At 34.0% G+C, this 25,753-nt stretch overlaps 2 protein-coding genes across 3 annotated transcripts; one reads left to right on the forward strand and one right to left on the reverse strand.

Annotated features, from left to right (window-relative positions):
* Nucleotides 1-2,183: 2,183 nt before the first annotated feature.
* On the reverse strand, nucleotides 2,184-5,889 carry LOC122301490. 2 transcript variants are annotated; one of them, XM_043112875.1, is made up of 4 exons: nucleotides 5,355-5,889; nucleotides 4,955-5,229; nucleotides 3,155-3,309; nucleotides 2,184-3,077 (listed from the first exon to the last, which is right to left on the reverse strand). In XM_043112875.1, exons 1-3 carry the CDS (start codon nucleotides 5,629-5,631, stop codon nucleotides 3,214-3,216), a joined length of 648 nt encoding a protein of 215 aa, XP_042968809.1. In that variant the 5' UTR covers nucleotides 5,632-5,889; the 3' UTR covers nucleotides 2,184-3,077; nucleotides 3,155-3,213. The 2 variants fall into 2 exon arrangements, with proteins under 2 accessions (XP_042968809.1, XP_042968808.1); XM_043112874.1 differs by having other exon boundaries at nucleotides 2,184-3,049; nucleotides 5,355-5,888.
* Nucleotides 5,890-19,175: 13,286 nt separating this feature from the next.
* Nucleotides 19,176-25,013, forward strand: LOC122301491 (putative ABC1 protein At2g40090). Its single transcript, XM_043112876.1, has 12 exons — nucleotides 19,176-19,436; nucleotides 19,729-19,883; nucleotides 20,123-20,248; nucleotides 20,431-20,526; nucleotides 20,668-20,768; nucleotides 22,058-22,094; nucleotides 22,742-22,960; nucleotides 23,071-23,182; nucleotides 23,530-23,621; nucleotides 23,720-23,899; nucleotides 24,061-24,174; nucleotides 24,426-25,013. The coding sequence occupies exons 1-12, from the start codon at nucleotides 19,253-19,255 to the stop codon at nucleotides 24,630-24,632; spliced, it is 1,623 nt and encodes a 540-aa protein (XP_042968810.1). The 5' UTR covers nucleotides 19,176-19,252; the 3' UTR covers nucleotides 24,633-25,013.
* The last annotated feature ends 740 nt before the right edge of the window (nucleotides 25,014-25,753 follow it).

The raw sequence follows: 25,753 nt of genomic DNA on the forward strand, positions 1-25,753 counted from the left end.
TTAATCCCTCCAATGCTCTCTTCTTTTAGGTCTCATGCCAATTGAGTTGATTGTGGACTGCATGTGCGCAAAAATAAATGTATTTGCTTTGGAGTATTACGTAATTTTTATTGGTTTTTTAAATGTAATGGAGGATATATGTTTCCTATTATTTTTGTTTTATTTAAAATTATATGTAATATTTTTTTAGAAATAATTTAACTATATATAAATAAAAAAATTATAAAAGTAAACTAATAACTAACGTGTATTGATGTAGTAATGCCTCATATTGTAAAGTCATTTCAAGAAATATTACTTTTTGTGGTGAAAAAAATTAACTTTTCTTCTTATTTTCCTTTGCTCCAAAATCACGACAATCATGATGACTTAATAGAGAATTTGCAGCGGAAAACAAAAATGAGTTGCAAATAATAACTTTTTGGAGAAATCTTTTGCTGGAAAAGTCTAAAAATTTCATCTAACAAAATGTTAATCACGGTTAATCGTTGCTAGGAGTAGTTTTTCTGTGCTTAATATTGCCGATATTTATTTGCTGTGCCCCGTACCAAGCTTCAAAAATAAGTATTTGCGGCAAGTTATATCAGCGAGAATTACTCATATCTGGCGATAATTGATTGTCGGGGATAAAAAAAAAAAAAAAAAACTTGTATAAAAAATGCACAAAATGCAATGCAAAGGAAAACGGACAGAAAAAACAAAAAAAAATGCACAAAAGATAAATAAAATGAAAAAAAGAATGGGACAGGAAAAAGGAAAAAAAATGCAAAAGAAAAACGTACCAAAAAAAAAGTGCAAAAGAAACGCACGAAAAAATGGACGGAAAATGATCTGTGAAAAAAAAAAAAAAAAACAAAAAAAAGAAAGAAAGGGAGGGAGGGAGGGGGGGGGGGGGAGAAAACGCACAAAAAAAAGCCAAAAAGGCATAAAACATTGTGGTGTTTTAAAAACGTAAAATAAAAAACGCCAAATAAAAAACGTAAAATAAAAACGTAAAATAAAAACGTAAAAAAACGCAAAATAAAAAACGTTAAATAAAAAACGAAAAAAAAAAAACAACGCAACAAAAAATGCGCTACAAAAAACACCCCAAGGAAAGGCCATAAAAAACGATAAGAAAACGCACAAAAAAAAGATGGATTCATTTTGAAGTAGACAAAGTGAGGGACAAATTAACATTTTCCTATGCCCGTAGAGATATCGCCAATGCAGACGGCCTAAATGGCGTACGTGCATGCGTGCGTGCAGTAATGCTCCTGCATGCGGAATTATATCAAGACACTGTATTGGGCTTTATTTTCTTGACATTTATTTTTAAGAAGGTTATTCTCTTGACATTGGCTGTTGTTCATGTATCTTCTGATCCTCATGATGTTCATATAAACTTTATACAACTCTATTGAAAATCAACATACATTGAAAAAAAACTATATAATAAAAAAACAATCTCATTTTTACATTTCAAAATTAACTGCTAACCCAGCCTGCGTAGCTAGCTTCTCCACTACTAGTTAGATGCCGTTAAACAGAAACCTCCCTTGTAGTTGAAAAACCTTGATCAGATAAACATATAGCTAGCACATGAACTTAGAACATATCACCAATTTGAAAAACCTCTCGCCACGTTCAAGACTTCATCATGGGCCGAAACAACCAATCTATCACTGCCAATTTCCATGACAAGTCTAATTTCTGAGAACTTAGAACGTCCTTATGATGTATATAAACGATAGCTTGTTATAGAATTATTTGTCACTTCAATTACCCGTGGCTGTTTCTGGACCGTCCACAGTGGACGTGCACCATGGGAGTGGCCTTAGTAAAGTGACGTGGAGAATGGAAGCTAAAAGGAAATGGTGGAGGAAATTAGGGGCAGGGGAAAGTGATCAGGATTAGCCTACTTTACGTATTTGGTTCCTTACAATTTAATATGGATTGAGATTTTTTTAAATGCTGTACCGACTACGTCCAATACGGATCGAATAAAATTATTGAGAAGCTAGACTCGTACATATGCTAATTAAAAAGAACTGTAAGGTGCAGTACACCAGCTTTTTCTCTCGGATTTTACTTTACAATTTCGACTATAAATTATAGCTTAAGCGTACACGTACAAGAAGTTCAAAGAACGCATGATGAGTCATGTCCTTCTGCACAGTAGAAGCAAGCAAGCAAGCAAATCCTTGGAGAAGTTACGAATCATATAAATTTTGCATACCACAAAAGCTTAAACGAGTTCCAAAATTTATCCTGGTATTAACTACTATGCTTGTACTGTGGCATGAAAGCCAAAGACGCTTACTCGCACGCTGTATACACATTTCTTTATGATACTGATCTGTGAACATCTAATCATTACCCAACACTCGGCAGTTAATATGGAACGATGGCAGAGTAAGAAGTGGATTGCTCTCACATTCTCATGTAATGAGGATCCCGGGCTAGAATTGTCGCCCGAGATTGTGGCTTGAGAAGAATATCCAGATAGAGGCATGCCAACAGAGGATGAGCAATGATGGGGCTGTGGATGGTCGAATTCTTTGATGGTGGAGGTAGTAAAACTTGCCCGGCCTCACTTTCAACCCAAGCCTTTGTTTGCATTTCAAGCAGAGACCAGTGCTCTTTTGAATGCCCAGCATTTGGAAAATGGAGCAGGGGACTAAATAAGCTTCTCATTTTACAAGAAACTTCGATCCAATAACACAGAGCACCCTCTTTTTTACTTTTAAGAGCGACTCATTTTTAAGGTTCACATTTCAATAATTCGGAACTGTACTGCCGATTTTGATGCAGTTGAGACGTCAGCCATTTGTAATCAATAATCAAGCACCCCACTACTTCAATTGTGTGGTTCACAGAGTATACATTTCTAGCTAGAAGAGATCAGGAGGCAACATAAGTTAAAAGACAAACGCAGAAATCACAGCCTCTGTACTGTATAGTGACTCGAAAACTTTTCCAATCGTTGTACTAATGCCTAGCTAGCTTTAATCTAGAGTTAGTTTCTATTCTTGGGTCTCCAGAAGAGCCTGGTTTTCCTCGAATGAATCTGTACAAAAAGAGATGCATATTGAAGGCTAGAGTGAGTTGATGAAAGGAATAGATTTATGAGTCAAATGTGATGTAGCTAGGCGAAACTATTTAAAATCATTACCTGAAAAATCTCACGGCTACAAAGGATTGGGTTAGCCAAATAAACATGGGATGGATATATTATAATGAAATTTCCTTCGTTGTTATGTTCGCTTCGCCCTTTCTTTCTTGTAAGATATTCTGATACCTTGAAATCCCATTCTTGAAAGCTGAAACCTGTGCCCATGCCATAACATAATGTCATTTATTACAAATTGGTAGGACGGTTTTAGACATTCTACAAATAAAACAATTTATAACTTGCATGAATTAATACTATATTTTTAATTTTTAAAAAATTCTATCTACACTCATTTTTATATACTTTTTACACATTTTAAATATTTAATAGTATTTAGCAAGTAGCCTGTCACTAAAGGCGGCTGCGCATTATGATTCTTTGAACATAAATATTTTTATATACTTTTTGCACATTCTAAATATTTAATAGTATTTAGCTAGTAGCCTGTCACTAAGGGCGGCTGCGCATTATGATTCTTTGAACATAAGACATAAGGATGGAGGAACAACGAACAAGGCAATATTAAAGCGAGCCATATGCATATACAGAGGAGAATAAATGTTATAAAATTGTAAATTATCAGTGACCACTCCTTTTTTTAAACTTCGTGACATGTTTGGAGGCTCATCTTAATACGGACTATTTTTTTAATCTTTTATTTATTCTGAGTTTATGAGAGTATCAAAGTATTCATCGAGATCCCAAAGAGAACAAATAATAGGAAACTCCAAGGAAATGTGAAGAGGAAGAATATGTCAAAGAAATATTCAGAAAACAAGATGACAAAGGGAGTAATAAAAAATATATATACAATAAGAAACTTTATAAATTTCGTACGAGGGAAGAACATGCAAGAGATCAACTGTCAACAGCCTTTTATATGAAGTGTCAAAATATCGTTACCTATTAAGTACGTTATAGCTCATAAGCTCTAACAATTTTTTAAAAGTCAATGACTTTTATGATTTCATTGATTACAAAAAAGTAAAAATACCTGAGTTTTGAAAACTAAATGGTACACGTTAAGAAAATTTAAGAGAAAATTGATGTCAATGCTTGTATTAGTAAAAGATCATGTTAAGCCAAAAATCAAATATCTTTTAATCTGATCATTAATGAAAGAATACAAAAACCGTATTAAAGGAAACAGAATGGAGCTCATGAAGGAAAGGATTATGACAAACAGATCAACTTCGATGAATATATATATAGGTTGGAAATTCAAAAAAGGGTGGGCGTATGCCCACCGCTCCCAGCCTCCGTTAGTGTTATACTGTTATTTAAGTTTTTGTTTTTGTTTTGCTTTTTTTACATGTATTTTTTAATAATTTTAAATATTTTTTAAAAAATAAAAAATTGCAATATTATTAAAAAATATTTCCTTAATCATTAAGAAATTTTTTTAAAAATAAAATAAAAAATTCAAACAATAACAGGAACGATAAGTTTGAATGATAAGAGTAATATTTTTCTTTAAAAAAAAAAAAAAAAAAAAAAGAAGGCCGACCCGGCCAGCAATCCTCCAACATCTGTTTAGATTCACACACGATAATTTTGCCCCTTCCAGTAGACAGATTTTCAAACTTTTGTAATAAACGACCGATGAATTTTCCTCGTTTTTTCATCGCATATACAGATGTGGGACCGGATAAGTCAGCATCCACGTCACCCAATAAATGAACATAAACAATCATTTTCACATATATTTCCGATCTGAAGAAAAGTAATCAGGAATTGGGCCCTTAATTATGTAATTTGTTTTTTAATTAGAATTATATGAGATGGAGAAATTGAACTTACAGCTTCAATGTCAATTTTGTAAACCAGAAGCTTACGTCTCGCCCTGCAACTTGTTCTATAGGCCACGGCGATATGCCCTACAGCCAGAGCCAGAGAGCATATGAACAACGCTACTTCCGGTGCCCTGACATACCCTCCTCGATCGCTGCCCGAAACGCCAAAAACATACGCGGCTTTCATCGAAACAAACATTAGAGATAACACCGAACACATCGTCGTGATTCCCAAATACGGCCCTCGTGAAAGCCTTGGCCCATCACACAATCTATAGACACCTGGCAAAAATGGAAGAATACTAACAAAATCAATGATTTAATTTAAGTTCAAAACGCATTGCTTTTCTCTTGAAGCCAAAAGGGTATAGAAAAAATCATTTTGAAATTACAAGTATGGTACTCACAGATTATGATGGCTGATCTTATAATGGATATGAGAGGTATATCGATCAAGGAGTACCGAAAGTCGTAGTTCTGCAGATGAGAAGAGAGAGTTTGTAATGAAAGAGGAAGAGGAGAAAGAGAAGCAGAGAGGAGCGCAGAAGGAAGAAGCGTATCCGCTATAACCAAAAGAACAGGAGCTGAGAAAAGCAGCAAAGAAATAAGCATGGTGATCAAGAAGAACATGGTCTTCACACCTCTCAAAACCCTTTTTGATCTTTCTTCCTTTGAGAAACCCATTTCTCTATCTCCCTATTTCGTTTCTTTCCCTCTCTTTATCCTCGGATTTTGATTTGGGTTCTATATATGTTTTTGGGATTTGAAGGCTATGCGTGTATATATATATATATATGCATGTACAAGGGAATTGAAGTAAATGAAGTATATAGGAAAAGGGTTGGGAGGGGGGCCAAATGGAGGAGTGAACTTTATGGGAAAGTTTTGGGGGCCAAAGAGAGAGAGGCTTAAATCTTAATAGGAAAGGGAGGCAGAGAAGAAGTGTAAGCTGCAGGCCAAGGTGCAATATATGTTTCGACTCGTCGAGTGATGACAAAGACTTTGGAACCGAATTACACGCAGTATTTACCGGTCAAATAGTGGCATGTTCTCTCTCTCTCTCTGTTCAGGACCATTAACGGCAATACCGATTAATGTCTTTAAAATTTAAAATTTATAACTTATGTAATAAGTTTAATTATTAAAATATTATTTATTGTTTAATAACCATATATTTAATGCACTTCAAACATGCTATATTTGTTTATAAATAAATTAAAAAAATACTTTTTGAAGTGGAAATTACGATCATTTAAATTTTTAAAAATTATAATTATATCCTTAAAAGTTTGATTGTTGTAATTATTTTAAAATTGTATAGATATTTTCGTTTATTGAAAAATTTTTTAAAATTTGAATTACGTTCTGTATTATCTAAAAAAACATGTTTGAAAAAAAATATCAAAATGATGTTTTTCCTCAAATATACTTTTTAATTTATTTGAGATTAAAAGTATTTTAATATATAACACTTAAACGACTTAATATTTTTATTAAATAACTTTTACTAATATATAAATACATTTTAAGGCTTCTACCGTGACCTCAAATAAACCCTAAATGCTGATCTATTGGGACATGATTGTCTGCATGTGCACACGAGCATCGAGGGACAAAGCTTTGGTTCTTTGATTAAAGGTGCTGCTGGCATGTGACTGACTTGAGTACCGCTGATTGGAATAACTTACGTAACGGCTGTACTTAGATGGAACTTATGTGTTTGATGGGGTTAATTATTTGTTAACTAAAATTTGGGATAAACTATGATCTGGTGTACGTCGTAATAATTATTATAAAGAAAAATCTAGTTAAAAATATAATTACGTACTAATACGTGTGTCAATCTAATATGATTGATTAAAAAATAAATTTTATTGAAAATAATATTAATTTAAATTTTAAATATAAAGAAATCAGTATTAGTATGCAAATTAGTACACGACTTTACTTATACGTAACAAAACTCTTATAATAATATTGATGAAACTCATTTATTTCCGTATACATAGATGAGATTACTTGTAAATCAAAACCTACTAAAATCTTTTAAATCTGGCTGAATATTATATATGGAGTCCAATGACTTTATTTTTCTTAATTAAAGGATGAAAAAGTAAACTAAATATTTAATTGACTTGATTACAAGGTGGATGATAATTTATTATATATACTCTTTGATACATAATTCTATCAATTAATGAATTAATTAATATTACTTCTCTTTAAATATTTCTCACCAATTAATCAAGCGGATCATATTATATATATATATATATATATATATATATATATATTTATATATATATATATTTGTTTGTATGTATGTATAAATAGGTGGAACCGATTGATTGGGATCATGTGAATCTGTGATATCACATGCAGCATTTGTCACTTTATGAATCTCATTCGATCGAGTTTATACTGATTTTCATTTGTTTTGGGGTTAAATTAATATTATTTTAAAAAACTGCAAATCAATATAGTTATTGGTTATTAGTTACTAGCTACAATAATACTCTTTGGTGGTTGATGTCACAACCACCAGCGCGCGGTTAGGAATAGGCCGGGGTTGGTACGATCTTATCTATTTCGAGGTTTTTAAATTATGTAAAGGGAGATCAGATCTATCATGTACGTGTCATTTGAACGTAGTACTCATCATAATTAAAAAAAATATGAGTTTTGTTATATATAAGTACAGTTGCGTGCTAATCTGTATAATAATACTGATTCATTCATATTTAAAATTTAAATTAACATTATTTTTAATAAAATTTACTTTTTGACCAATCACATCACATTAGTAGATAGATTAATACACAATTGTATTTATAATTATATTTTTCCAAAAAATATATAATGTTTTTAAGTCCCTATTACACATAAGCGATATATAATTTTAATCACTTGTTTCGGTGTATATATTTCAGTACTTACGTAGAATGCTGCTGTGTTTAATGGTTTGGTTCAAACTTTGTTTCTTACGTACGGAAGACGAAAAAGAGCATTCTCAGTCCAAAAAACAATGCCAATTTGGCATAATTTAGAACTGTCTCGTTCCTGGAAGCTGCGACTGCGAGAAAGTCTGTGAATGTTATTAGCTTTTAAACGCGTAAGAACACTTTCCCTTAATTTAGACATTCACATCCCGCAGTTTTATCAAATGAATACGGATCCGATATATTTTTCTAGCCAAACTAAAACGTTAAAGAATACAAGAAAAAAATGAAATATGTGGATTTGATTTTTCTTTTATTTATTTTTTTCATTTTTCTAAGTCCACATTGGTTGAGCCAAATTCTTACGTAAACATGATGCAGAACTGGTTGCCCGGCGGATTTGACCATAGACCTGTATACATTTAATTTGTCTTGGTCAAACCTAACAATGGAAGTTTCGTACACATGAAACATATATATATATATATATATATATATATATAATATGTTTTGGGTCTTCTAGTTAATTATATTGCGGAGATTTTTAGCTTATTGGCTAAATTAGAGGCAGTGAAGCAAACCAACAAATGGCCCATCTGTAATACTACAATTGATGCCGCCCTCGGCCGTCAAAGTCGCCCATGATTCGGCCAATTCTGCCGCAGACATCGTGCATGTCTCCGAACTTGTTTCTTTTGTTTCGTTAGAGACACACGAACGGTGGACGTTGAAAGGTGGATGATATATAGATATCACGTGCACGATATGATGATGGAACAGTCTGATGAACAGATGTCCATTTGACAGGATTGTGCAATACTAGACTGCATGATTAACCGTTTGGGCACGTTGTTATAGGAAAAATATAGTTGTAAATATAATTATGTATTAATCTGTGTATTAATATGATGTGATTGATCAAAAAGTAAATTTTATTAAAAATAGTATTAATTTAAATTTTAAGTATGAATAAATCAGTATTGATACACAGATTAGTATATAACTGTACTTATATGTAACAAAATTCTTGTTGATATTCTTTCTTAACTTTCCAATCCTGGTGTGATGGAAGATATTGGATTGCTTCCATTCCAATATCAGAGCTAGTCACGATCTCTTCGGATAATAATCCAAAACGAATTAATTGTATCAATTAGTGCTGTACTTAATTCCATTCAAGAACTTACTACAATTACAGATATTTAAGATCCATAAAAGGAACTCAGAATTCAGAACCTCTTTTTCTTTTTCTTTTTTTATAATCTTTTTATAAATAAATTCAACCCAAATTTCTGTGCAATATCTTGTCAGTATTATATTTAGCTTCTCGTTGATACTTAATTGTTAAGCTAGAAGTTAAATAATAAAATAATAAAATGATAAGCCAGAAATTTGGCTTATTTAATCAACCTAAGCAACGCCAAAAGAATACCATAATTTTAAGTATTGATATATGATTAATTAGCCCATCCTGCACGCGGAGACTTGTCTATAAGCGTGCTAATAATGAAGTACTTGGCCACGTAATTACAAGAATTCAGAAACTTGCGTCTCAAGCACTGCCACTGATCAAAACGAGACGAAACTTCTTTGTCTAGAAAAACGAACCGTACATGGCCCCTCCCTTTGCGTATTGGCAAAGACAGGAGATGGCATGGCTTCAATCCGAATACGCGTGCTTCACGCGGAGTACTTAATTAGCACCCAAGAACAAGACTGATCTCGTTTTATAAACTTTGCTGTCTCTGTTTTCCTCTAGAAAGCAACAGGGTACCATTTATGGTCGCTGCCATTCAAGTACCCTATCAGCGACAGTGGCGGAGCCAGGATTTTATTTTAGGGGGGGCCAGATATAATTATAACAATATACATAAAATATTTTTTATTTTATTTTTATATAATTTTTTTTATGATATATAATAATTTAATAAGAAAATTTATAATATAAATAAAATACGTTTAATATAACTTATGCATTAAAAAAATATTTGATATGTCAATAATACTATATCATTGAAATAATATAAAGACATTCATACAAATATATTAAACAAACAAAATCATCAAGTATTGAATCTATATCAAAATTCTTAACTATTTCACTTTCAATATAGACAATGGAATAAACTTATCAAAAAAAAAATATAGACAATAGAATAATGTTAGAAATACTACTAGTTATAATTAGAATTTTTTTTATTTATAATAAAAATTATGTATTTTATTTTATATGATATGTGTTTTATTTATTTCATTTTTATATCAGATTAAATTTTATGGAGGGGCCAAAATAATTTTTAGAGGGGGCCAATACATGATAAATTAATATTATTTATTAAATAAAAAAATTAACACACATATTTTTTTTTTTTTTTGTCAAATTGTAGGGGGGGCCAAGGCCCCCCCTGCCCCAACGTGGCTCCGCCACTGATCAGCGACCATTCAAGTACCCTATCACTAGTTTATTTATATTTTTTAATGTATTTTTTTCTTATTTTTAAATATTAAAAAAAAAAAAAAGAGGAGAAGAAAAGAAGAAGACCATCATATCCCTTCGTCTGTCTCCCCTCTCCCAAATCCCATATTAGCGCACCAAATCCCTTCGTCTCCCTTTCGGCCGGTCTCCTCCGTCAAACACAATCCACACCCTTTCATTAACCCAGCCCCATTCCATGTCATCTTAGGTGCTCATGGGTGTGCGTAGGCCTGCAACCCGTCCAACTCGGACTGTTTTTGGATCCGATCCGACCAGTCCGCGTATCAATGTCATGATAAACCGACCCGTGACATGCGGGTTGGGTCGGGTCTTAAAATAACTGCTAATATTCCAACAACAAATTCGAACTAGTCGAGAATTATCCATCTTGATCTTACTTTCCTAATTCCTCAGTCATTAAACTTTTCGTTAGGACCTCAAAGGCTCAAACTCCAGAATCCACAAATTTCCCAACTGCGAAGCTTTAGATTCAATCAAAACAAGATCCATATTTTCCCATAGCAATGGATTTCAAGAACTATGAAACCCAGAAAACAACACAAAACCCCAACAAAACTTCCCTTTATTTCTTAATCCATCAAAAACACCATGCCAAGAGCTTTTGAAACTCACCAGAATCAAGGTCGATAGGCTTAACTTCATAAGATTCCTGGTGTGGAATGTCAGAAATTGTATGCCCATGTTGAAAATTCTTTTAGCCTCTGACTCTATAGCTGCTTGCCACTCTTGAAAGAGTATGTCTATGTTGGTCAAATTAGAGCTTGTACTCGGAGAATACCAGTGGAGTTCTAGGCCATGGAAGCCATAGTTTCTAGCTATTTTTATCAAAGAATCAATGAAGGATTTTCTATGAACAGGACCATTGGCCATTTGCAGAAATGTTTTTGTTGCGTTTCCACTTTCCATGCGCAAGAATATTCTTTCATTTGACTGTTTCCGTGCAGGCGAGAAGGGGAAAGTAGACAAAGGTTTCGTTTCGGCACAATCATCTTTAGAGCAAGAAAGAGAAGTGGGCTGCTAGGGTTTGATCAGATAATACTTTGAAGTGTTCTAAGAATTGTAAGAGTCAGTTTGCCCGTTATTTATCGGGTTCAACCCGACATTGAAGCAAAACGGTCTTCTATCGGATGGATTTGATCGGCTTAGACGGGGTTGACGGATCAGGCGGGTTTTTTGCACAGGCCTAGGTGCGCGGACTCGCCTTCGAGTAGAATTTTCCTTAAGGGGTAATCTATCATTTCTTCCCCCTCTATTAACTTCTCTCCTCTTCCATTAATTTTAAAATTCCCAACGTACACTTGTAAAATCACGAAATTATCTACCAATTTTCTTGAACAAATAAATTAAATCTCAATTATCAAGATTATGAAACAAATCAAATACTTTTAAATAAATAATCAAACTTGCAAGACACAACGATCGGTTACGAAGGGAAACCCTTTAAAGAACTCTTTAAAGGTAAAACCCTACGGGGCAGCCAAACCCAAGAAAGTCAATCTTATTATTTGAAGAACAATTACAAGCAATAATCAATTACAAAATTTTTACAATTCGACTTTCTTATTTGCCTAGACAAACGACCCGTTTGTCTTCTACCGCAGTAGCAGCCAGAACCTCTGGCGATCTTCAAATGTTGACTTCCTTTCTGGAACTCCAGAGGTTGAAATCTAATTGATATTCCTTCACACTCAAAGCATGATCACACTCAAGAAGATATGAAAAACCCTATGAAAATTCTCAAGTGAATTTTCTCTCATAAATGCTCAGAATATCCTCTCTGAAATTCGTGGCTCAAAGTCCTTGAAAAGATACAAAACCGAATCCCTTTAAATAGAATGTCTGGAAAGAGTTCTAGTCGTAGTAGGACTCTGCTGACGGTTAGCAACGGATGCGAAAACGCGTCTTGACGAACTGCTAACATTTCGCGATAATATCTTCTATTATTGACTAAATTCTGTTCAGCTTTCTTCTTGATAAATATCAATCTTCCAGAACTTGATTTTAACATCAAGGACTTATCTAAACAACACCTAAGACTTCTAGATAGACTTAATATTGTTTAGATACACATCAATACTTATTTTACATTCATCCAAATTTAATCAAATAATGATAAGATAAATCTTATCATTTAATCATCTAATTCTACCCAATTTTTGTCTTTACAATCTCCCCCTTTGGCGGATTGGTGACAAAACCAACTTGATCAATGTCTTGCATATATAATCTTCCCTTTGGTGGATCCGTCACAAAACCAACTTGATGAATGTAGTGTATACCTAAGACAAAAACAACCAGCAGACCAAGATCTCTTGAAAAATATCTTAATACAGTAATGATAAAAAATGACATAGAACATTATTTGAAACTAGTCCCAATAATAATTAAAGGTTAGATGTAATGTAAACCTACAAAAAGAAAGTGTTCTAGTCATCATCAATAACCATGTTCAATACTTAGTTTTCCCCCTCAATATTTTGTTGCCATCATTTTTATATTTTCAGCAAATTCATTAAACTCCCGCTTACTTAAACTCCCCCTAAATTTCATAATATCAAAATATTCCAATGTGCTCTTCCAATACTCCCCCTTTTTGTCACTAATCTGACAAGAAACAAAATAGAATAAATATCACTTATGTGTGCCAAGATGAAAACACTAAGAAAGACATGATGAACAACTCCAATGTGTCTCAATTTTTCATGGATTAAATGCACATGATGTATGAGCATGAATGTATGTTAAATAATGAACAAATGATTGAGACAACTTGGTTGAGACAAACAAACAAACACTTGGTGGGCATACCATGTTATATAAATAAAAAAAAATAGAGATTAGAAAGAAATAAAAAAAAAATTGAAATTTTTTTAATTTTTTTTTTAATAAAAAAAAAAAACAAAAGGGCAAGTAACATGTCTAGATGCATCTTAATTCAAACATAGTGTAATATCTTTTTTTTTTTTATACCTTTATTCATGAAAGATTGCTTCTTATAGATGCTCACAAGAGTTTGTTGCTTCACCTTAAAAGTCAAACTTTATGCTAGGGCCTAGATATATGAGCATCTCCTCTAAACACTAGTTTGTACACCCCCTTTTTGTGTTCATGTTTGTTGCTCATCTTTTTCCATAATGATTAGAGTAACGATTTTTTCTATAAGAACTTTAAGGTGGTGGATCCATGTAGGGTGTTTGTCTCTTTCTGCAATGAATTAACACCGACTTTTTCTATATGGATCAACTCTTTGTATTTGGCAAGAAGAGAGCTCTTTATTTATGTACTAGGTTCAACTAGTATTAATTAATTCAAGGTATGAACTCTCTCTTTGATGAGCATCTCATTAAATGATATGAACTTTAATTATAAAAAAACATACATATAAGTTTCTCACTGTGTATTGAAAATGAACTTTGCCAAGATAATCCATAAGGTTAGTATGCACAAAGTGAATTGCATCAAGTAGAGAGATGCATAGGTTCAGGAATTTATTAAGTGAGAACACAAATGCTCAAATTTTGACATATCAAGCATGCACTTTCCTTAAAGAAAAGTTTTGAACCAAACCAGAATTTTTTTTATATTATATTTTTCTGATTTAAAACAGAAAAATAAAAACATAAAAACAAAACAAAAAAATAAAATGCATGTCCTAAGCTAATGCAATAATATAAAGGATGCAAGAACATGCAAGTAGTCCTATCCATTAATGTGACATGACATCCTTTTTGACCACCCACTTTGTTTTAAATTTTACCCTATTCTTTTTATCAACATCACTTTGTATGATCTTTTCTTTATTTTGAAAGCAAAAATCTGCCATTTCACCAATTTTGAGACTTAAAAAATTGATTTGTTAACTCATATCATAAACTTGATTCTCTAGACTATTTCCTTTCCTTTTTGGATTTCTTTCACATCCATTTTTCTTCACATTATTCAAGTTAAAAAAATTTGGTCTTATATGACCAACAACACCACAATAATGACAAATATGAATAAACTTACATTTGGACTTATCTTAGTTGGACTTCTTTGTCATTGGTCTATCATGTGAGACTCTTGGAGCATGAGTTGTAGACACGGCCTTCTTTGGAGTTTCCTCATCTTGACTTCCTTTAACAAAAATGATATTTTTTGATGAGGTGGCAGCGGATGATGGGTCTCTAAGTTCCATACCTTGGGAAGTCATATACCCCAAACCCGTGCGATCACAACTAGATTTTTAAAAACTCAACATCTCTTATAGTTTCTGTGTTACTGTTTTTTCTTGAACATTTTCCAATTCTTTTTCTAATGCAATGTTTTGATCCCTTAATCTTGCTATTTCAATATCAGAAATTTTGAATGCCTTAGACAAATTATTTTTCTCACTCTCCATATTAGTGAATTTCTTGAAATTTGTCATAATCAGATGATGAACTTGAAATTTCAGATTCTGAACTATCACTAAGTGTGACATTCAATGCTTTTCCTTTACTTTTCTTGAAATTTGGACATTCAATTCTTATATGACCATAACCAGAACATCCATGACACTTTATTTTATCAGATTTTTCTTTATTCCATTTTCCAAAATAATTTTTCTTTGCAGAAAATTCTTCACCTCTTTTTTTCTTTCCACTATACTTTTTATTAAACATGAATTTTCTAAACTTTCTTACTATGGGATCTATATCCTCATTGTTAAGATTTTTTTCATCAGAAAAATCATCTTGATTTTCTTCTATAATTTTTAAGGCAATAAACTTACATTTTCTTGCTTGAGGAAGTGAAGATTCATACGTTTGTAAAGAACCTACCAGTTCTTCTACCCTTATTGCATCAAGATCTTTACTTTCTTCAATAGCGGTAACTTTGGGTCGAAATCTTTCAGGTAAAGACCTTAGAATTTTTCTCACGATTCTTGAATTCTCCACCTTCTCGCCGAGATTAAACTTGCCTAGACAAACGACCTGTTTGTCTTCTACTGCAGTAGCAGCCAGAACCTCTAGCGATTTTCAAATGTTGACTTCCCTTCTGGAACTCCAGAGGCTGAAATCCAATCGATGTTCCTTCACACTCAAAGCATGATCACACTCAAGAAGATATGAAAAATCTCATGAAAATTCTCAAGTGAATTTTCTCTCATAAATGCTTAGAATATCCTCTCTGAAATTCGTGGCTCAAAGTCCTTGAAAAGATACAAAACCGAATCCATTTAAAAAGAAGGTCTGGAAAGAGTTCTAGTCGCAGTAGGACTCTGCTGACGGTTAGCAACGGATGCGAAAACGCGTCCCGACGGACTACTAACATTTCGCGATAATATCTTTTGTTATTGACTAAATTCTGTTCAGTTTTCTTCTTAATAAATACCAATATTCCAGAACTCGATTTTAACCTCAATGACTTATCTAAACAACATCTAAGACTTCTAGATAGACTTAATATTGTTTAGATACAAATCAATACTTATTTTACATTCATCCAAATTTAATCAAATAATGATAAGATAAACCTTATCATTTAGTAATCTAATCCTACCCAATTTTTGTCTTTATAAATTTTCCTTCATAAATACATCAGTTTTTTCTTTTCTATATATAAAGAAAAAAAAAAAAAGGGATAGATCTTTTTCGCTGTTTGATCACTAAAGAAGCACATGTGCCCCCATCGATAAGTCCAGTGCCTGTCGATAGTGATTCCCATTAACCAGTGCTCCACCAAAAGTGGCCTACACGCGAGGAGCTGATGATGCCATGTAAAGTAGTGTCATTGCGCTTCCAAGCATTTCTAGTCCAGACATAACTGATCTAAGCGTCTTGAACCTGACCTTAATGCTTCCATTTGAAAGCCAAAACTCCTGCATTGCTGGTGCTGCATGGAGCCCATCATGTGTCATGAAAACAACATGATATATATAATGTCTCCTATTCAGTAGTTGCTAAAGTCTAACAACCTTATTATATTCCTGTTGTTTTTAATGAGGATTAATCTGAGATATCATACATAAATTCCTCATCCAAACTTATTAAAATAATTAATTAAAGCATGCATCCTTTTACCAGGAGGCCTTCTAGAGCCACCGCTATAGGCTCTCACTAGGCTTAAAATTTTGTTTTTTGTTTTTTTTTTTCATATCATTTTTAATATTTTTAAATATTAAAAAAATAAAAAATTCACAATAATATTAAACAATTTTTTCTTAATCACTAAAAAAAAAACAAAACAAAACAAAACTGGTAGCGGTACGAGATCCTAACATTATTCTTTACCGGGTTTAATTAGTGAGTGTACGTAACTTCTAAAACAAATATTCTCTTTTAGGGGTCCTGATCTCCTTGATAATTTGTTAAGGAATATGGGCCCTACGTGCGTACGTAGAGGATCTGATCTTACTAATTGTGTTGTGATCATGTACTTAATTATGATCAGTATTATTTTATCCATCGAAGTTGGCACCACGTCATAAAATCCAGCCAAGAGTTGTACGTAGGGGACTTAGAGAATTTTTCTTTCTTTATACCCTATTAATCTCTCTTTATTGTTACTTTGCCAGGTTTAGTACACCCTTAGAGCAAAAGATTAAAGTGAAATATCAGCTTAATTTATGACCATTTTTTAATGCGTGTTGTTATTTTAAACTATGTCATGGCTACTAAATTTATAATATTAAATAATTAATCAGGCTGAGAGGATCATACACTGTTAGGCATGAAGTGGCTTGATTCCATAGGTGGCAAATAAACTCTTTAAAAACAACAGACGTTTTGAATCACTCTGATTATTACAATATATATATACAAAAAGTGTCATTCTTCATTGTTGATTTTATCATTTTTCATTTCACTAACTGATTTAACGTACTTAAATTGTGTCCCATAAGTGAATGCGCTTAATAATTATAAATCCATGAGGAAGAACAACATTCTAGTAATTATTATATCAAAAAACTCTATATGAATATGAAGCATATATATATCAATTTTGCTACCGGCAGGTTAGATTGTGCAGGAGAGGTGAGCAGGATGCCACATCAGTTTCTTTAAAAAAAATAAAAAAACAAAATAAAAATTGGAGAAAACATTAGAAATACATGAAAAATAAAACACGAGGGATTTCATCATCGCCGGTCATTGTCAGTCATCGTCGCCGGTCATTGTCGGCGTTATTTCTAACAGTTATGGCCACAAATTCATCCAAAAAAAAATTTAATACCCTAAAAAACACAATATTTTGTAATATTCCCAATAAAAAATCAGTACATACAAAACGCCATCACTACTGTGAAGACGCTATCACTGAATTGATCTCTTGAAAGAAATAACACCACAAAAAAATGGATTTTTGTGTCTAATATTGTACTATTTTCGTTGGAAATAATAATTTTAGTTGTAAAATATTTGTCACAAAAATCTATTTTTCTTGTAGTATTAAAACACTAATTTAAAACATTAATTTCCATCAGCTCACAACTTTTATGAACTAAAAATGACTTACTACTTTAATGGAAAACAAAAATCAAATTTTCCAGAGCTTTTCTTATTACTAAGCGAACACACACCAATGGGTCTTTAATATCTCTCCACCCTAATATCTCGACAGCCAAAGCCTTACATCTCGGAACACACATCTCTGGTCACGACATGGAGGAGAGGAGGAGGGACATGGAAGGCGGTCAAGGTTCAGAAACTGGAAAGGAAAAAATTCAAAGAAATGGAGGAGTGAGATGGAGAGGGGACCACGAGATAGCTTTCAAAAGAGAAGGGAAAAATTTTAAAACTCACCGTACTAATTTCTACGTAGACCCCTGCATTCATTCGTGCGCATCCCTCCGCCAACTTACCTGCATACAGACTTTTTCTATTTATACCCTTCTCAAATTTCAAATTACGCCAATAGGGCCGAAAATAATCCAATATGCAAGTTTTGATCTGGGCCAAAAATTGTGCTCGAACATTATTAGGCTGGGCCCGGATAAACAAGATTATAAATGGAACACATTGGGGGAGGGTAGCCTGGGTAAGTGGATCGTTAAGCCGAAAACAGCCCACCATAAGTAATAGGGAAAACACCACGTCACGCGGATCTTGGCCATGCGTTTATTTCTTTATTTTAACTTTGTTTTAAATTTCTTTTTTGTTTTTAAAATTTTCCGTTTTATTTTTTTAATTATATTATTATTTTTGTTTGCTATGAAATTTATGTTATTTTTGTATTCTTTATTTCATTTTTCTTAATCTTTTTCAAGTGTTTTAAAATATCTTTAACAATTTTCATAACTGTTATTTATAATTTTATGTGTTTTAGAAATTTAGTTTATTAATTTGTTTGTTTATCAAAAACCATTCTGTTGTTTTGCGAATTCCATGTGTCTTTATTTTTTATTTTTTTATTTTTTGAAATTTCTAAATTTATTATATTTTTAATTTTTGTTTTAAATTTTTTATTGAGCTCTATTTCTTTTCATTTTGTAATGATTCTTAACATAATTTATTGATTCTATAATATTTTTCGTTTTTACTATGTTATTTTCGTTTTTATTTTTTATTTTTATCTTCTTTCAGTTTTCTACTGTTTATGATAACGTGTCATATTCTGATTGGTGCAGACATAACTTTTTCAGTATTGAGGGAGGTACTAATTTAAAGTCTAATCATATCAATAATTTTACTTATAAACTTTTTAAACCACAAATAATATTTTTGAAACAGTTAAAACCTTAAGTAATATCGTCCGAAATTAGGTGGATTTAGGAAGAGGGCCATAGCCATACTACACGTGACAGTTGACAGTTGACAGTTGACAACTTGATGTAGCGCGTAAATGCCCCAACCCTTCGGCTACGTGTAGCCCTAGCCCACATTTGCCGAGGCACAAGTTCTGAAACATGGCCACCAGATCCCTGTGGCGCACGGGAAGGAACCTCGCGGTGTTCTCCGCTACCGTTTGCGGAGGCAGCGCCGCGGCAGCCATTGCCACCTCGGAAGATCCGGCGAAGACGCTGAAACTCCTCACCACTGTTCCTATCCGCCTTTTCCGCGACTCTGTCACCGCTGCATCCATCGTCTTCGGTACCCCCACCTCTCCTAGCTACATTCGTGTTAGGGCTTAGGTTTCTTAATTCAGGAGCTCCATTTTTCGCTTTTTCTGCAATCTTGTTTTTTTGTTTGTTTGAAGGTTTATTATAATTATTGATCTCGAATATGTTGACAATTAGTGGTGCTAATTCACGAGGGATTGATTGAATGTTATGTATCTTCTTTTTTCTGTCGATGTTCAGTTATAGATTAATGTAAGTTCCGTGGAAAATGGAAACCGCTGCTTTTCGATTTTAATACAATTTTATTGTTGCTGTTTTATTAGATTACGAGTATTCACTATGGGGACTACGCGAAGGTAGCGTTGAGATCTCAAAAGTTAAACACGAAGTTCACCTCAGGTCCGCACGCAAACTTCAAGAACTATGCTTCAGAAATGGAGGAATATATATCAAGCTTGGTCAACATATTGGGCAGCTGGTATGCTCTTAAATCTGCTTCCTTAGGTGTCCGTGATAAAAACAAAACTTTAAATTCTGCATCTATCATTTAGCGACTGGTTTTCAAAATTATTGGCAAGAAAAGAAAAAAAGAAGAAGGATAAGAAGAACTGGAAAAGCTAGAAATAAGCTTTGGGATAGATTAGTTATTTATTGTTCTATATAATTGCTCACATTCGCAAATATTGGATGCCAATTTTTTCTCCTTTCTGTATACAGGAATATTTGGTTCCTCAGGAGTATGTCCAAATTATGAGGGAGTCTATGTTGAATAAATGCCCCGTGTCTTCTTATGATCAAGTATGTGAAGTCATTAAGAAAGAGCTGGGAGAGACACCAGATAAAGTATGTATTATTGTTTCGGTTTTGTAGATTTCTGCCTGAATTTTTTCACTTGACATTTTGTTAATGTTTCTAGTGCTTATCAGTTTTTAATCGTTACATTTTTTTTTTTTTTTGTGATCATACTACCTGCTTTTATTTAAAGGCATAAATTGGCCCACTTAATTGAGCCTTTTTATCTGCAGTTATTTTCTGAATTTGATCGTGATCCAATAGCAAGTGCTTCCCTTGCACAAGTTCATGTTGCTCGCACACATGATGGCCAGAAAGTTGCTGTCAAGGTCTGGTTTGTTGTGACATTTACATTAAATAGAAATTATCAATGATAGGTGCAGCCAATTTTTTTTCATTGAGATTTGCTTTACAGACATGTTTTTCTTATGATGATATCTCTCCATGTCCAAATAATTTCAAATATTCAGGTTCAGCACACTCACTTGACCGATACAGCGGCTGCAGATCATGCCACTGTGGACTTTATTGTGAACACCATACATCGTTTATTTCCGGCTTTTGATTACAGGTATGAGTCCTTCTACAGAGCAGCCACTGTAGCAGTGCACACAATGCACTCACTACGTGGCTGCAGCTGCTTCTCTCATTATTTTTATTTTTTATTTTTTTTTTCATTTCAAAACATGCGGTTTCTCTCCCATTTGAAAACATCTTCTTTCTACTTTCTCGATAAAGCAATGTAAAATCCTGGACACTCAGTCACTTCAAAATTCACATTTTCTCCTCCTCCTCCGGCCATTGGAGCAGCAACGTTACTACGGTGGGACTCCAACTCCAACAATGTTTGATTAGCAATCCAACACAATCAGAGGATCCATTTGGCTTCTCATCTTTCGCAGACCCAGAACAAGGCATCGCCTTTCTATAATGTTTTTCAGGAGGAGGAGATCGTTTCCCCGCAGTAGATCTCAGCAACACCCTGCCACCGTTTCTTAATGGTGACCCATTTCCTCCACAACCAGATCCCTCTTCTAAATTCCTGGACATGACAACCAAGAAATATTAGGTAATGGATAGCTAAAGGTGCTTGCTTTGGGATGGTTGCAGAGTAAATTCAAGTTCTAAAACTCCGATGAGAACGGAAAAATCGAAAAGACAGGATTTGTAATACCCACCCAAGACATTAAAATGCATTTTCAAAGAGTTCTTTCAAGTTTTTTTTTTTTTTTTTCCCCTCTCAAATTTCAAGATCGGGGACTAGAGGACTCTAACGGGGCTCAAAGCAATGCTCTGTCATAATCAAGAGACAGAATATAAGGCATTAATGGGGGATACCCACTAAACTCAACAAACATTTGAGAACTGGGCTTGTGAAAGAGAGTTGGAAAGCAGAGACAAAAACAAGAGGGGGAAGGAGAACTGGACTTGTGAGGTTCGGGGGGATGACTAAGGGCTGAGAGACGTGTGACTTGAAACCGGTTTAGTGAACCGGTTTACACCTCATGCGTGCAATGGATGCAGCCAAATAGTGGCTGCTCCCCAGATTTATTCTTACAGGTATTGCCACAGTTGTATTTTTTCCTGCTGGTTATATTTGCATTGTTTTCGATTACATGAAATTCGGTAGAGACCATCTTGGTGTAAATAGCTTTTTGTAGGGGCCATCTCGATCTTCAGCATGCCAACCTGACATGGATGCACACTTAGAATGCAACCGTTATTACAACTCATGCCTAGCTGCATAGAGTTTCTTTCGTCTATACACATGAGGATGTATCTCACTTTTCTATGCATGCCTGTATGTTTAGGAAGTTTTCTGGTCTTTTTGACCGACATCTTCTTGACTTTTGTATGTAGGTGGTTGGTTGATGAAATTCGTGAAAGTTTACCCAAGGCAAGCTGCTTTAACTGCATTCTTCAGTATTTAATTGTAGATTTCTATAATCATAATTAACTGTAAAAAAAATGTCTTTAATCATAATGAATGATTACTTTCAACATGTTTAGTAACCAAGATGCATCATTTGCAGTTGTTTGTTATTGTTATTTATAAAAATAATGTGGTGGTCCTGCCAATTAGGCCTAGGTGTTCCTCTTGTATATGACCTGTGTACTTGGGCTATGCCTAGTTCTGTTAATAAAATTCTTATTTACTGTTTAAAAAGACAATGTGGTGGTCAACCATGAGAATTATACATGATAAGTATTTTTTCCGTTTCTTTTTCTTTGGATTAGAACTTATACCAAACACCAACCCCTTGTTTTCGTGGTAAATATTTTTGCTTCAAATCTTAAATTCCATTGAGGAAACTGGAGCCTAGTTTCTTTTACATCAAAATATTCATCCTTCTCTTATATTACAAATTTGTGTTCTCTCTCTCTCTCTCTCTCTCTCTCTCTCTCTCTCTCTCTCTCTCTCTCTCTCTCTCTCTCTCTCTCTCTCTATATATATATATATATATATATTTATCGGTAAGTTTGTGTTCTATATATTCTTTTCTAACTGTATTGTTATTTGGTCTTTGATGCCATGGCTATCAGGAACTGGATTTTTTGGTTGAGGGGAAGAACAGCGAGAAATGCTTGGATAACTTTAGGAAGCTGTCTCCTCATATTGCAGACTATGTATATGCACCAAAGGTATATTGGAATTTAAGTACCTCAAAGTTGTTAACCATGGAATTTATGGATGGTGCACAAATAAATGATGTGAAGACCATTCAAAGGCTTGGAATTCAACCAAATGAAGTTGCAAAACTAGTAAGTTCATGGGTCTTATGAAGAAATAGACAGTGTTTGAGTAGAGATTAAAGACTGAAGACTTAAGTCTTAGCAACATTGAGGATGACTTTTTGCCTGTACTTTATCAGGTTAGCCAAGCTTTTGCTGAGATGATGTTCAAACATGGGTTTGTGCATTGTGACCCCCATGCTGCCAACCTGCTAGTTCGTCCTTCGCCTTCTAGCAAAAGGAGTATTCTAGGTAAAGCTTTCTTGTTCTAAAAGTAGAGGCATATTTTTTGTTCTAATCTACTGCTGGTTTAATATTTTAGCCATGACAATCATGAACCTGCCCAGTCCCAACCCCAAACCATTTGATTGGAACCGTTCCAGGTCCATTTTTTCCCTTGTGGGCATGTCATCTCATCTATAGTGACTGTCTAATGAAACATAATACAGCATTATATGACCCTTTAATCCCATCGTATTCACCCTGGTATTATGTAACCTCTTTCTCTTCACAAATTTCACAATTATTCCCTTCTAGTGTTTTCTTTGAAAAATGCTGCACTTTGAGTTCTTTATAAACTTCTTCCATCTCATATACAGGCAAGAGAAAACCACAGTTGATACTTCTAGATCATGGATTGTATAAAGACCTTGACTTCTACACTAGAACCAACTATGCTGCACTTTGGAAGGTACAACATTGCTTTGCATAAAAAGTGTCTTCCTTTCCTCTAGAATTGTTTCTGTTTTAAGCAACTTGCTTCTTTCCTTGTTTATGTTGTTGTTACAGGCATTAATATTTGCCGATGCCAAGGCAATAAAGGAAAATAGCGTAAAATTGGGTGCTGGGGAGGATCTTTATGCACTATTTGCAGGAATTCTTACGATGAGGCCATGGAATCGAGTTGTTGACCCAGCCGTTGATCATTTAGTCATTCGAGGTGCTGATGGTGACCGTTCAGAATTACAGGTGATCTGCTGTCCAAAGAAGCTTTCCATTGTAATTTGGTCCACTTCTATAGGGGGCCTGCTATGATGGCAAGCCTTGCACTGCTCATTCTTATATGTGGTGGATGGTATAAACGGAATATTTTGTTGTTAATTGCTTGATCATCTCTACCCTCTTTTCAGATGTATGCTTCTCAATATTTCCCTCAAATATCAGAACTTCTGAGGAGACTGCCACGTGTTATTCTGTTAATGCTGAAGACAAATGATTGTTTACGAGCAGTTAACAATTCTCTGGTATCATATGCTCCTTGTTGTTCATTAACTTATTTTTTCCAAGTGATCTTTAGCTTTCTACTGTAAAGCATTTCATTTGACAAGCGATGCTAAATCATCAAAAAATGACTTCCAACCGTGTGATTTCAACAAAATCAACCCTGTTTTTAGTCCTAACACAGGAACTTGGGAACTTCTTGATTAAAATGTTTGATAACATATTGCTCTAATTTGTATTGCAAAGTAAAATCATGTACCATTTTCTTGAGCAGGTGCAGGAATCTTCTCTTCTGACATTTTTCGTCGTTGGAAAGGTCTCTTCGGAGGCAGTGATTGAGGCAAAGCTGTTACAAAGGAAATCACTGCTATGTTGGTTGAACGTTTGGTTGGCTGAAATCTTGTTGGAAGCTCGACTCTTTGGAATGCAGATGGCTTTGTGGCTCTTACAACTCAGGAAGGCTCTGTCCTGGGGAAATTGACATACAGGAAAAAACGTTTTTTTCCCCCCCTTCAAGATCCAGTTATTGTTCTTTCATTTTTTCACACAAAAATTAGGCTCACTTATTCTTTGTCTCCGTGGTGAAATCTCAACCATCTACTTGAAGGTTTTGAGCACGGATTGACAGGTTGAATTTTTTATAGAGGAAAAATAAAGAAAGAAACATAGATTTTTTCCTATTTATAGTTTAGGGCCTGGCCCTCAGCGACTCGGTGGTGTAAATCCGCATCGATGGGACAAGGGAGATTTTAAGAACAATTTTTAGTAGGACATGATATCAAATAATAGAAAAAATCCAAAACATCATTGTATTTGGGATATTATATGTAGCAATAAAACAATATGCGACTTCTTCCCGTTATTCATTCTCTGCTTGATTTATTTTTGTAATTTAGAATGTGAGAATGAAAGTAATGACTAATGAGCAGTATGCATTCATGACCTTCTTCAGCTCAAAACTCCATAGCCTTTTTGTCTCCTTTGGGTAGGAACGTTCAGAGACAAAATAGTGACGAATGAACACAAGATCCAGAAAATTGGCGTTGAAAACCACCGAGCCATTACTAAAGAGTCCAGTCTGCTGCAAACTTGACCGTTGATCTTAACAAATTACGTAGCAAAGACACTGAGGCGTGAGGGTTGAGGCTATTGATGAGGGTATCGAAGTTCAAAGGGCCTAAGCTTAGCTATCCATTTTTCTTTCGGTATTGATGACGCCACTGAAGTTGCGAAGTTATGGGAGAATTGAAGCCAAATCGGCTGGTTGTTGCCTCGTTTTATTAACTTCTGTTTCTTCTTGCACTCCAATTTGATTGCTCGAACAAGAACAACTTGAGGCTTCTGGCTTTCATTCAGCCATTCATTTTCTTTTTCTTTTAATAAACTACGAGTGTTCAAAAAGCCACACAAAAAGGGTGAAGTCGTCTATAATTGGCCGTTCAGTTTGCAGTTCGGAGTTTCTTCACGGAACGGAACAAAAACTTTGCCCAAAATATTTTTTTCCTTTTTTTTAAAAAAAGAAAAAAAGAAAAAGAAAAGTCTACAAACATAAATGAACCTTTGGGAGAGTGTTACTGATGATGGGACTCTGGTTGGTTGGGT

The sequence above is a fragment of the Carya illinoinensis genome, chromosome 2 (assembly GCF_018687715.1).
Source record: "Carya illinoinensis cultivar Pawnee chromosome 2, C.illinoinensisPawnee_v1, whole genome shotgun sequence".
In the NCBI taxonomy this organism is placed as follows: Eukaryota; Viridiplantae; Streptophyta; class Magnoliopsida; order Fagales; family Juglandaceae; genus Carya; species Carya illinoinensis.

Excerpts from the sequence above, each read along its gene's own strand:
- LOC122301490 (XM_043112875.1), bottom strand. The coding sequence starts at position 5,631 with ATGGGTTTCTCAAAGGAAGAAAGATCAAAAAGGGTTTTGAGAGGTGTG. Across the intron at positions 5,230-5,354 it reads AAGATCAGCCATCATAATCT|GTGTCTATAGATTGTGTGAT; the intron begins GTGAGTACCATA and ends CATTTTTGCCAG. Across the intron at positions 3,310-4,954 it reads ACAAAATTGACATTGAAGCT|GTTTCAGCTTTCAAGAATGG; the intron begins GTAAGTTCAATT and ends GCATGGGCACAG.
- LOC122301491 (XM_043112876.1), top strand. The coding sequence starts at position 19,253 with ATGGCCACCAGATCCCTGTGGCGCACGGGAAGGAACCTCGCGGTGTTC. Across the intron at positions 19,884-20,122 it reads GTCAACATATTGGGCAGCTG|GAATATTTGGTTCCTCAGGA; the intron begins GTATGCTCTTAA and ends TTCTGTATACAG. Across the intron at positions 24,175-24,425 it reads GAGCAGTTAACAATTCTCTG|GTGCAGGAATCTTCTCTTCT; the intron begins GTATCATATGCT and ends TTTCTTGAGCAG.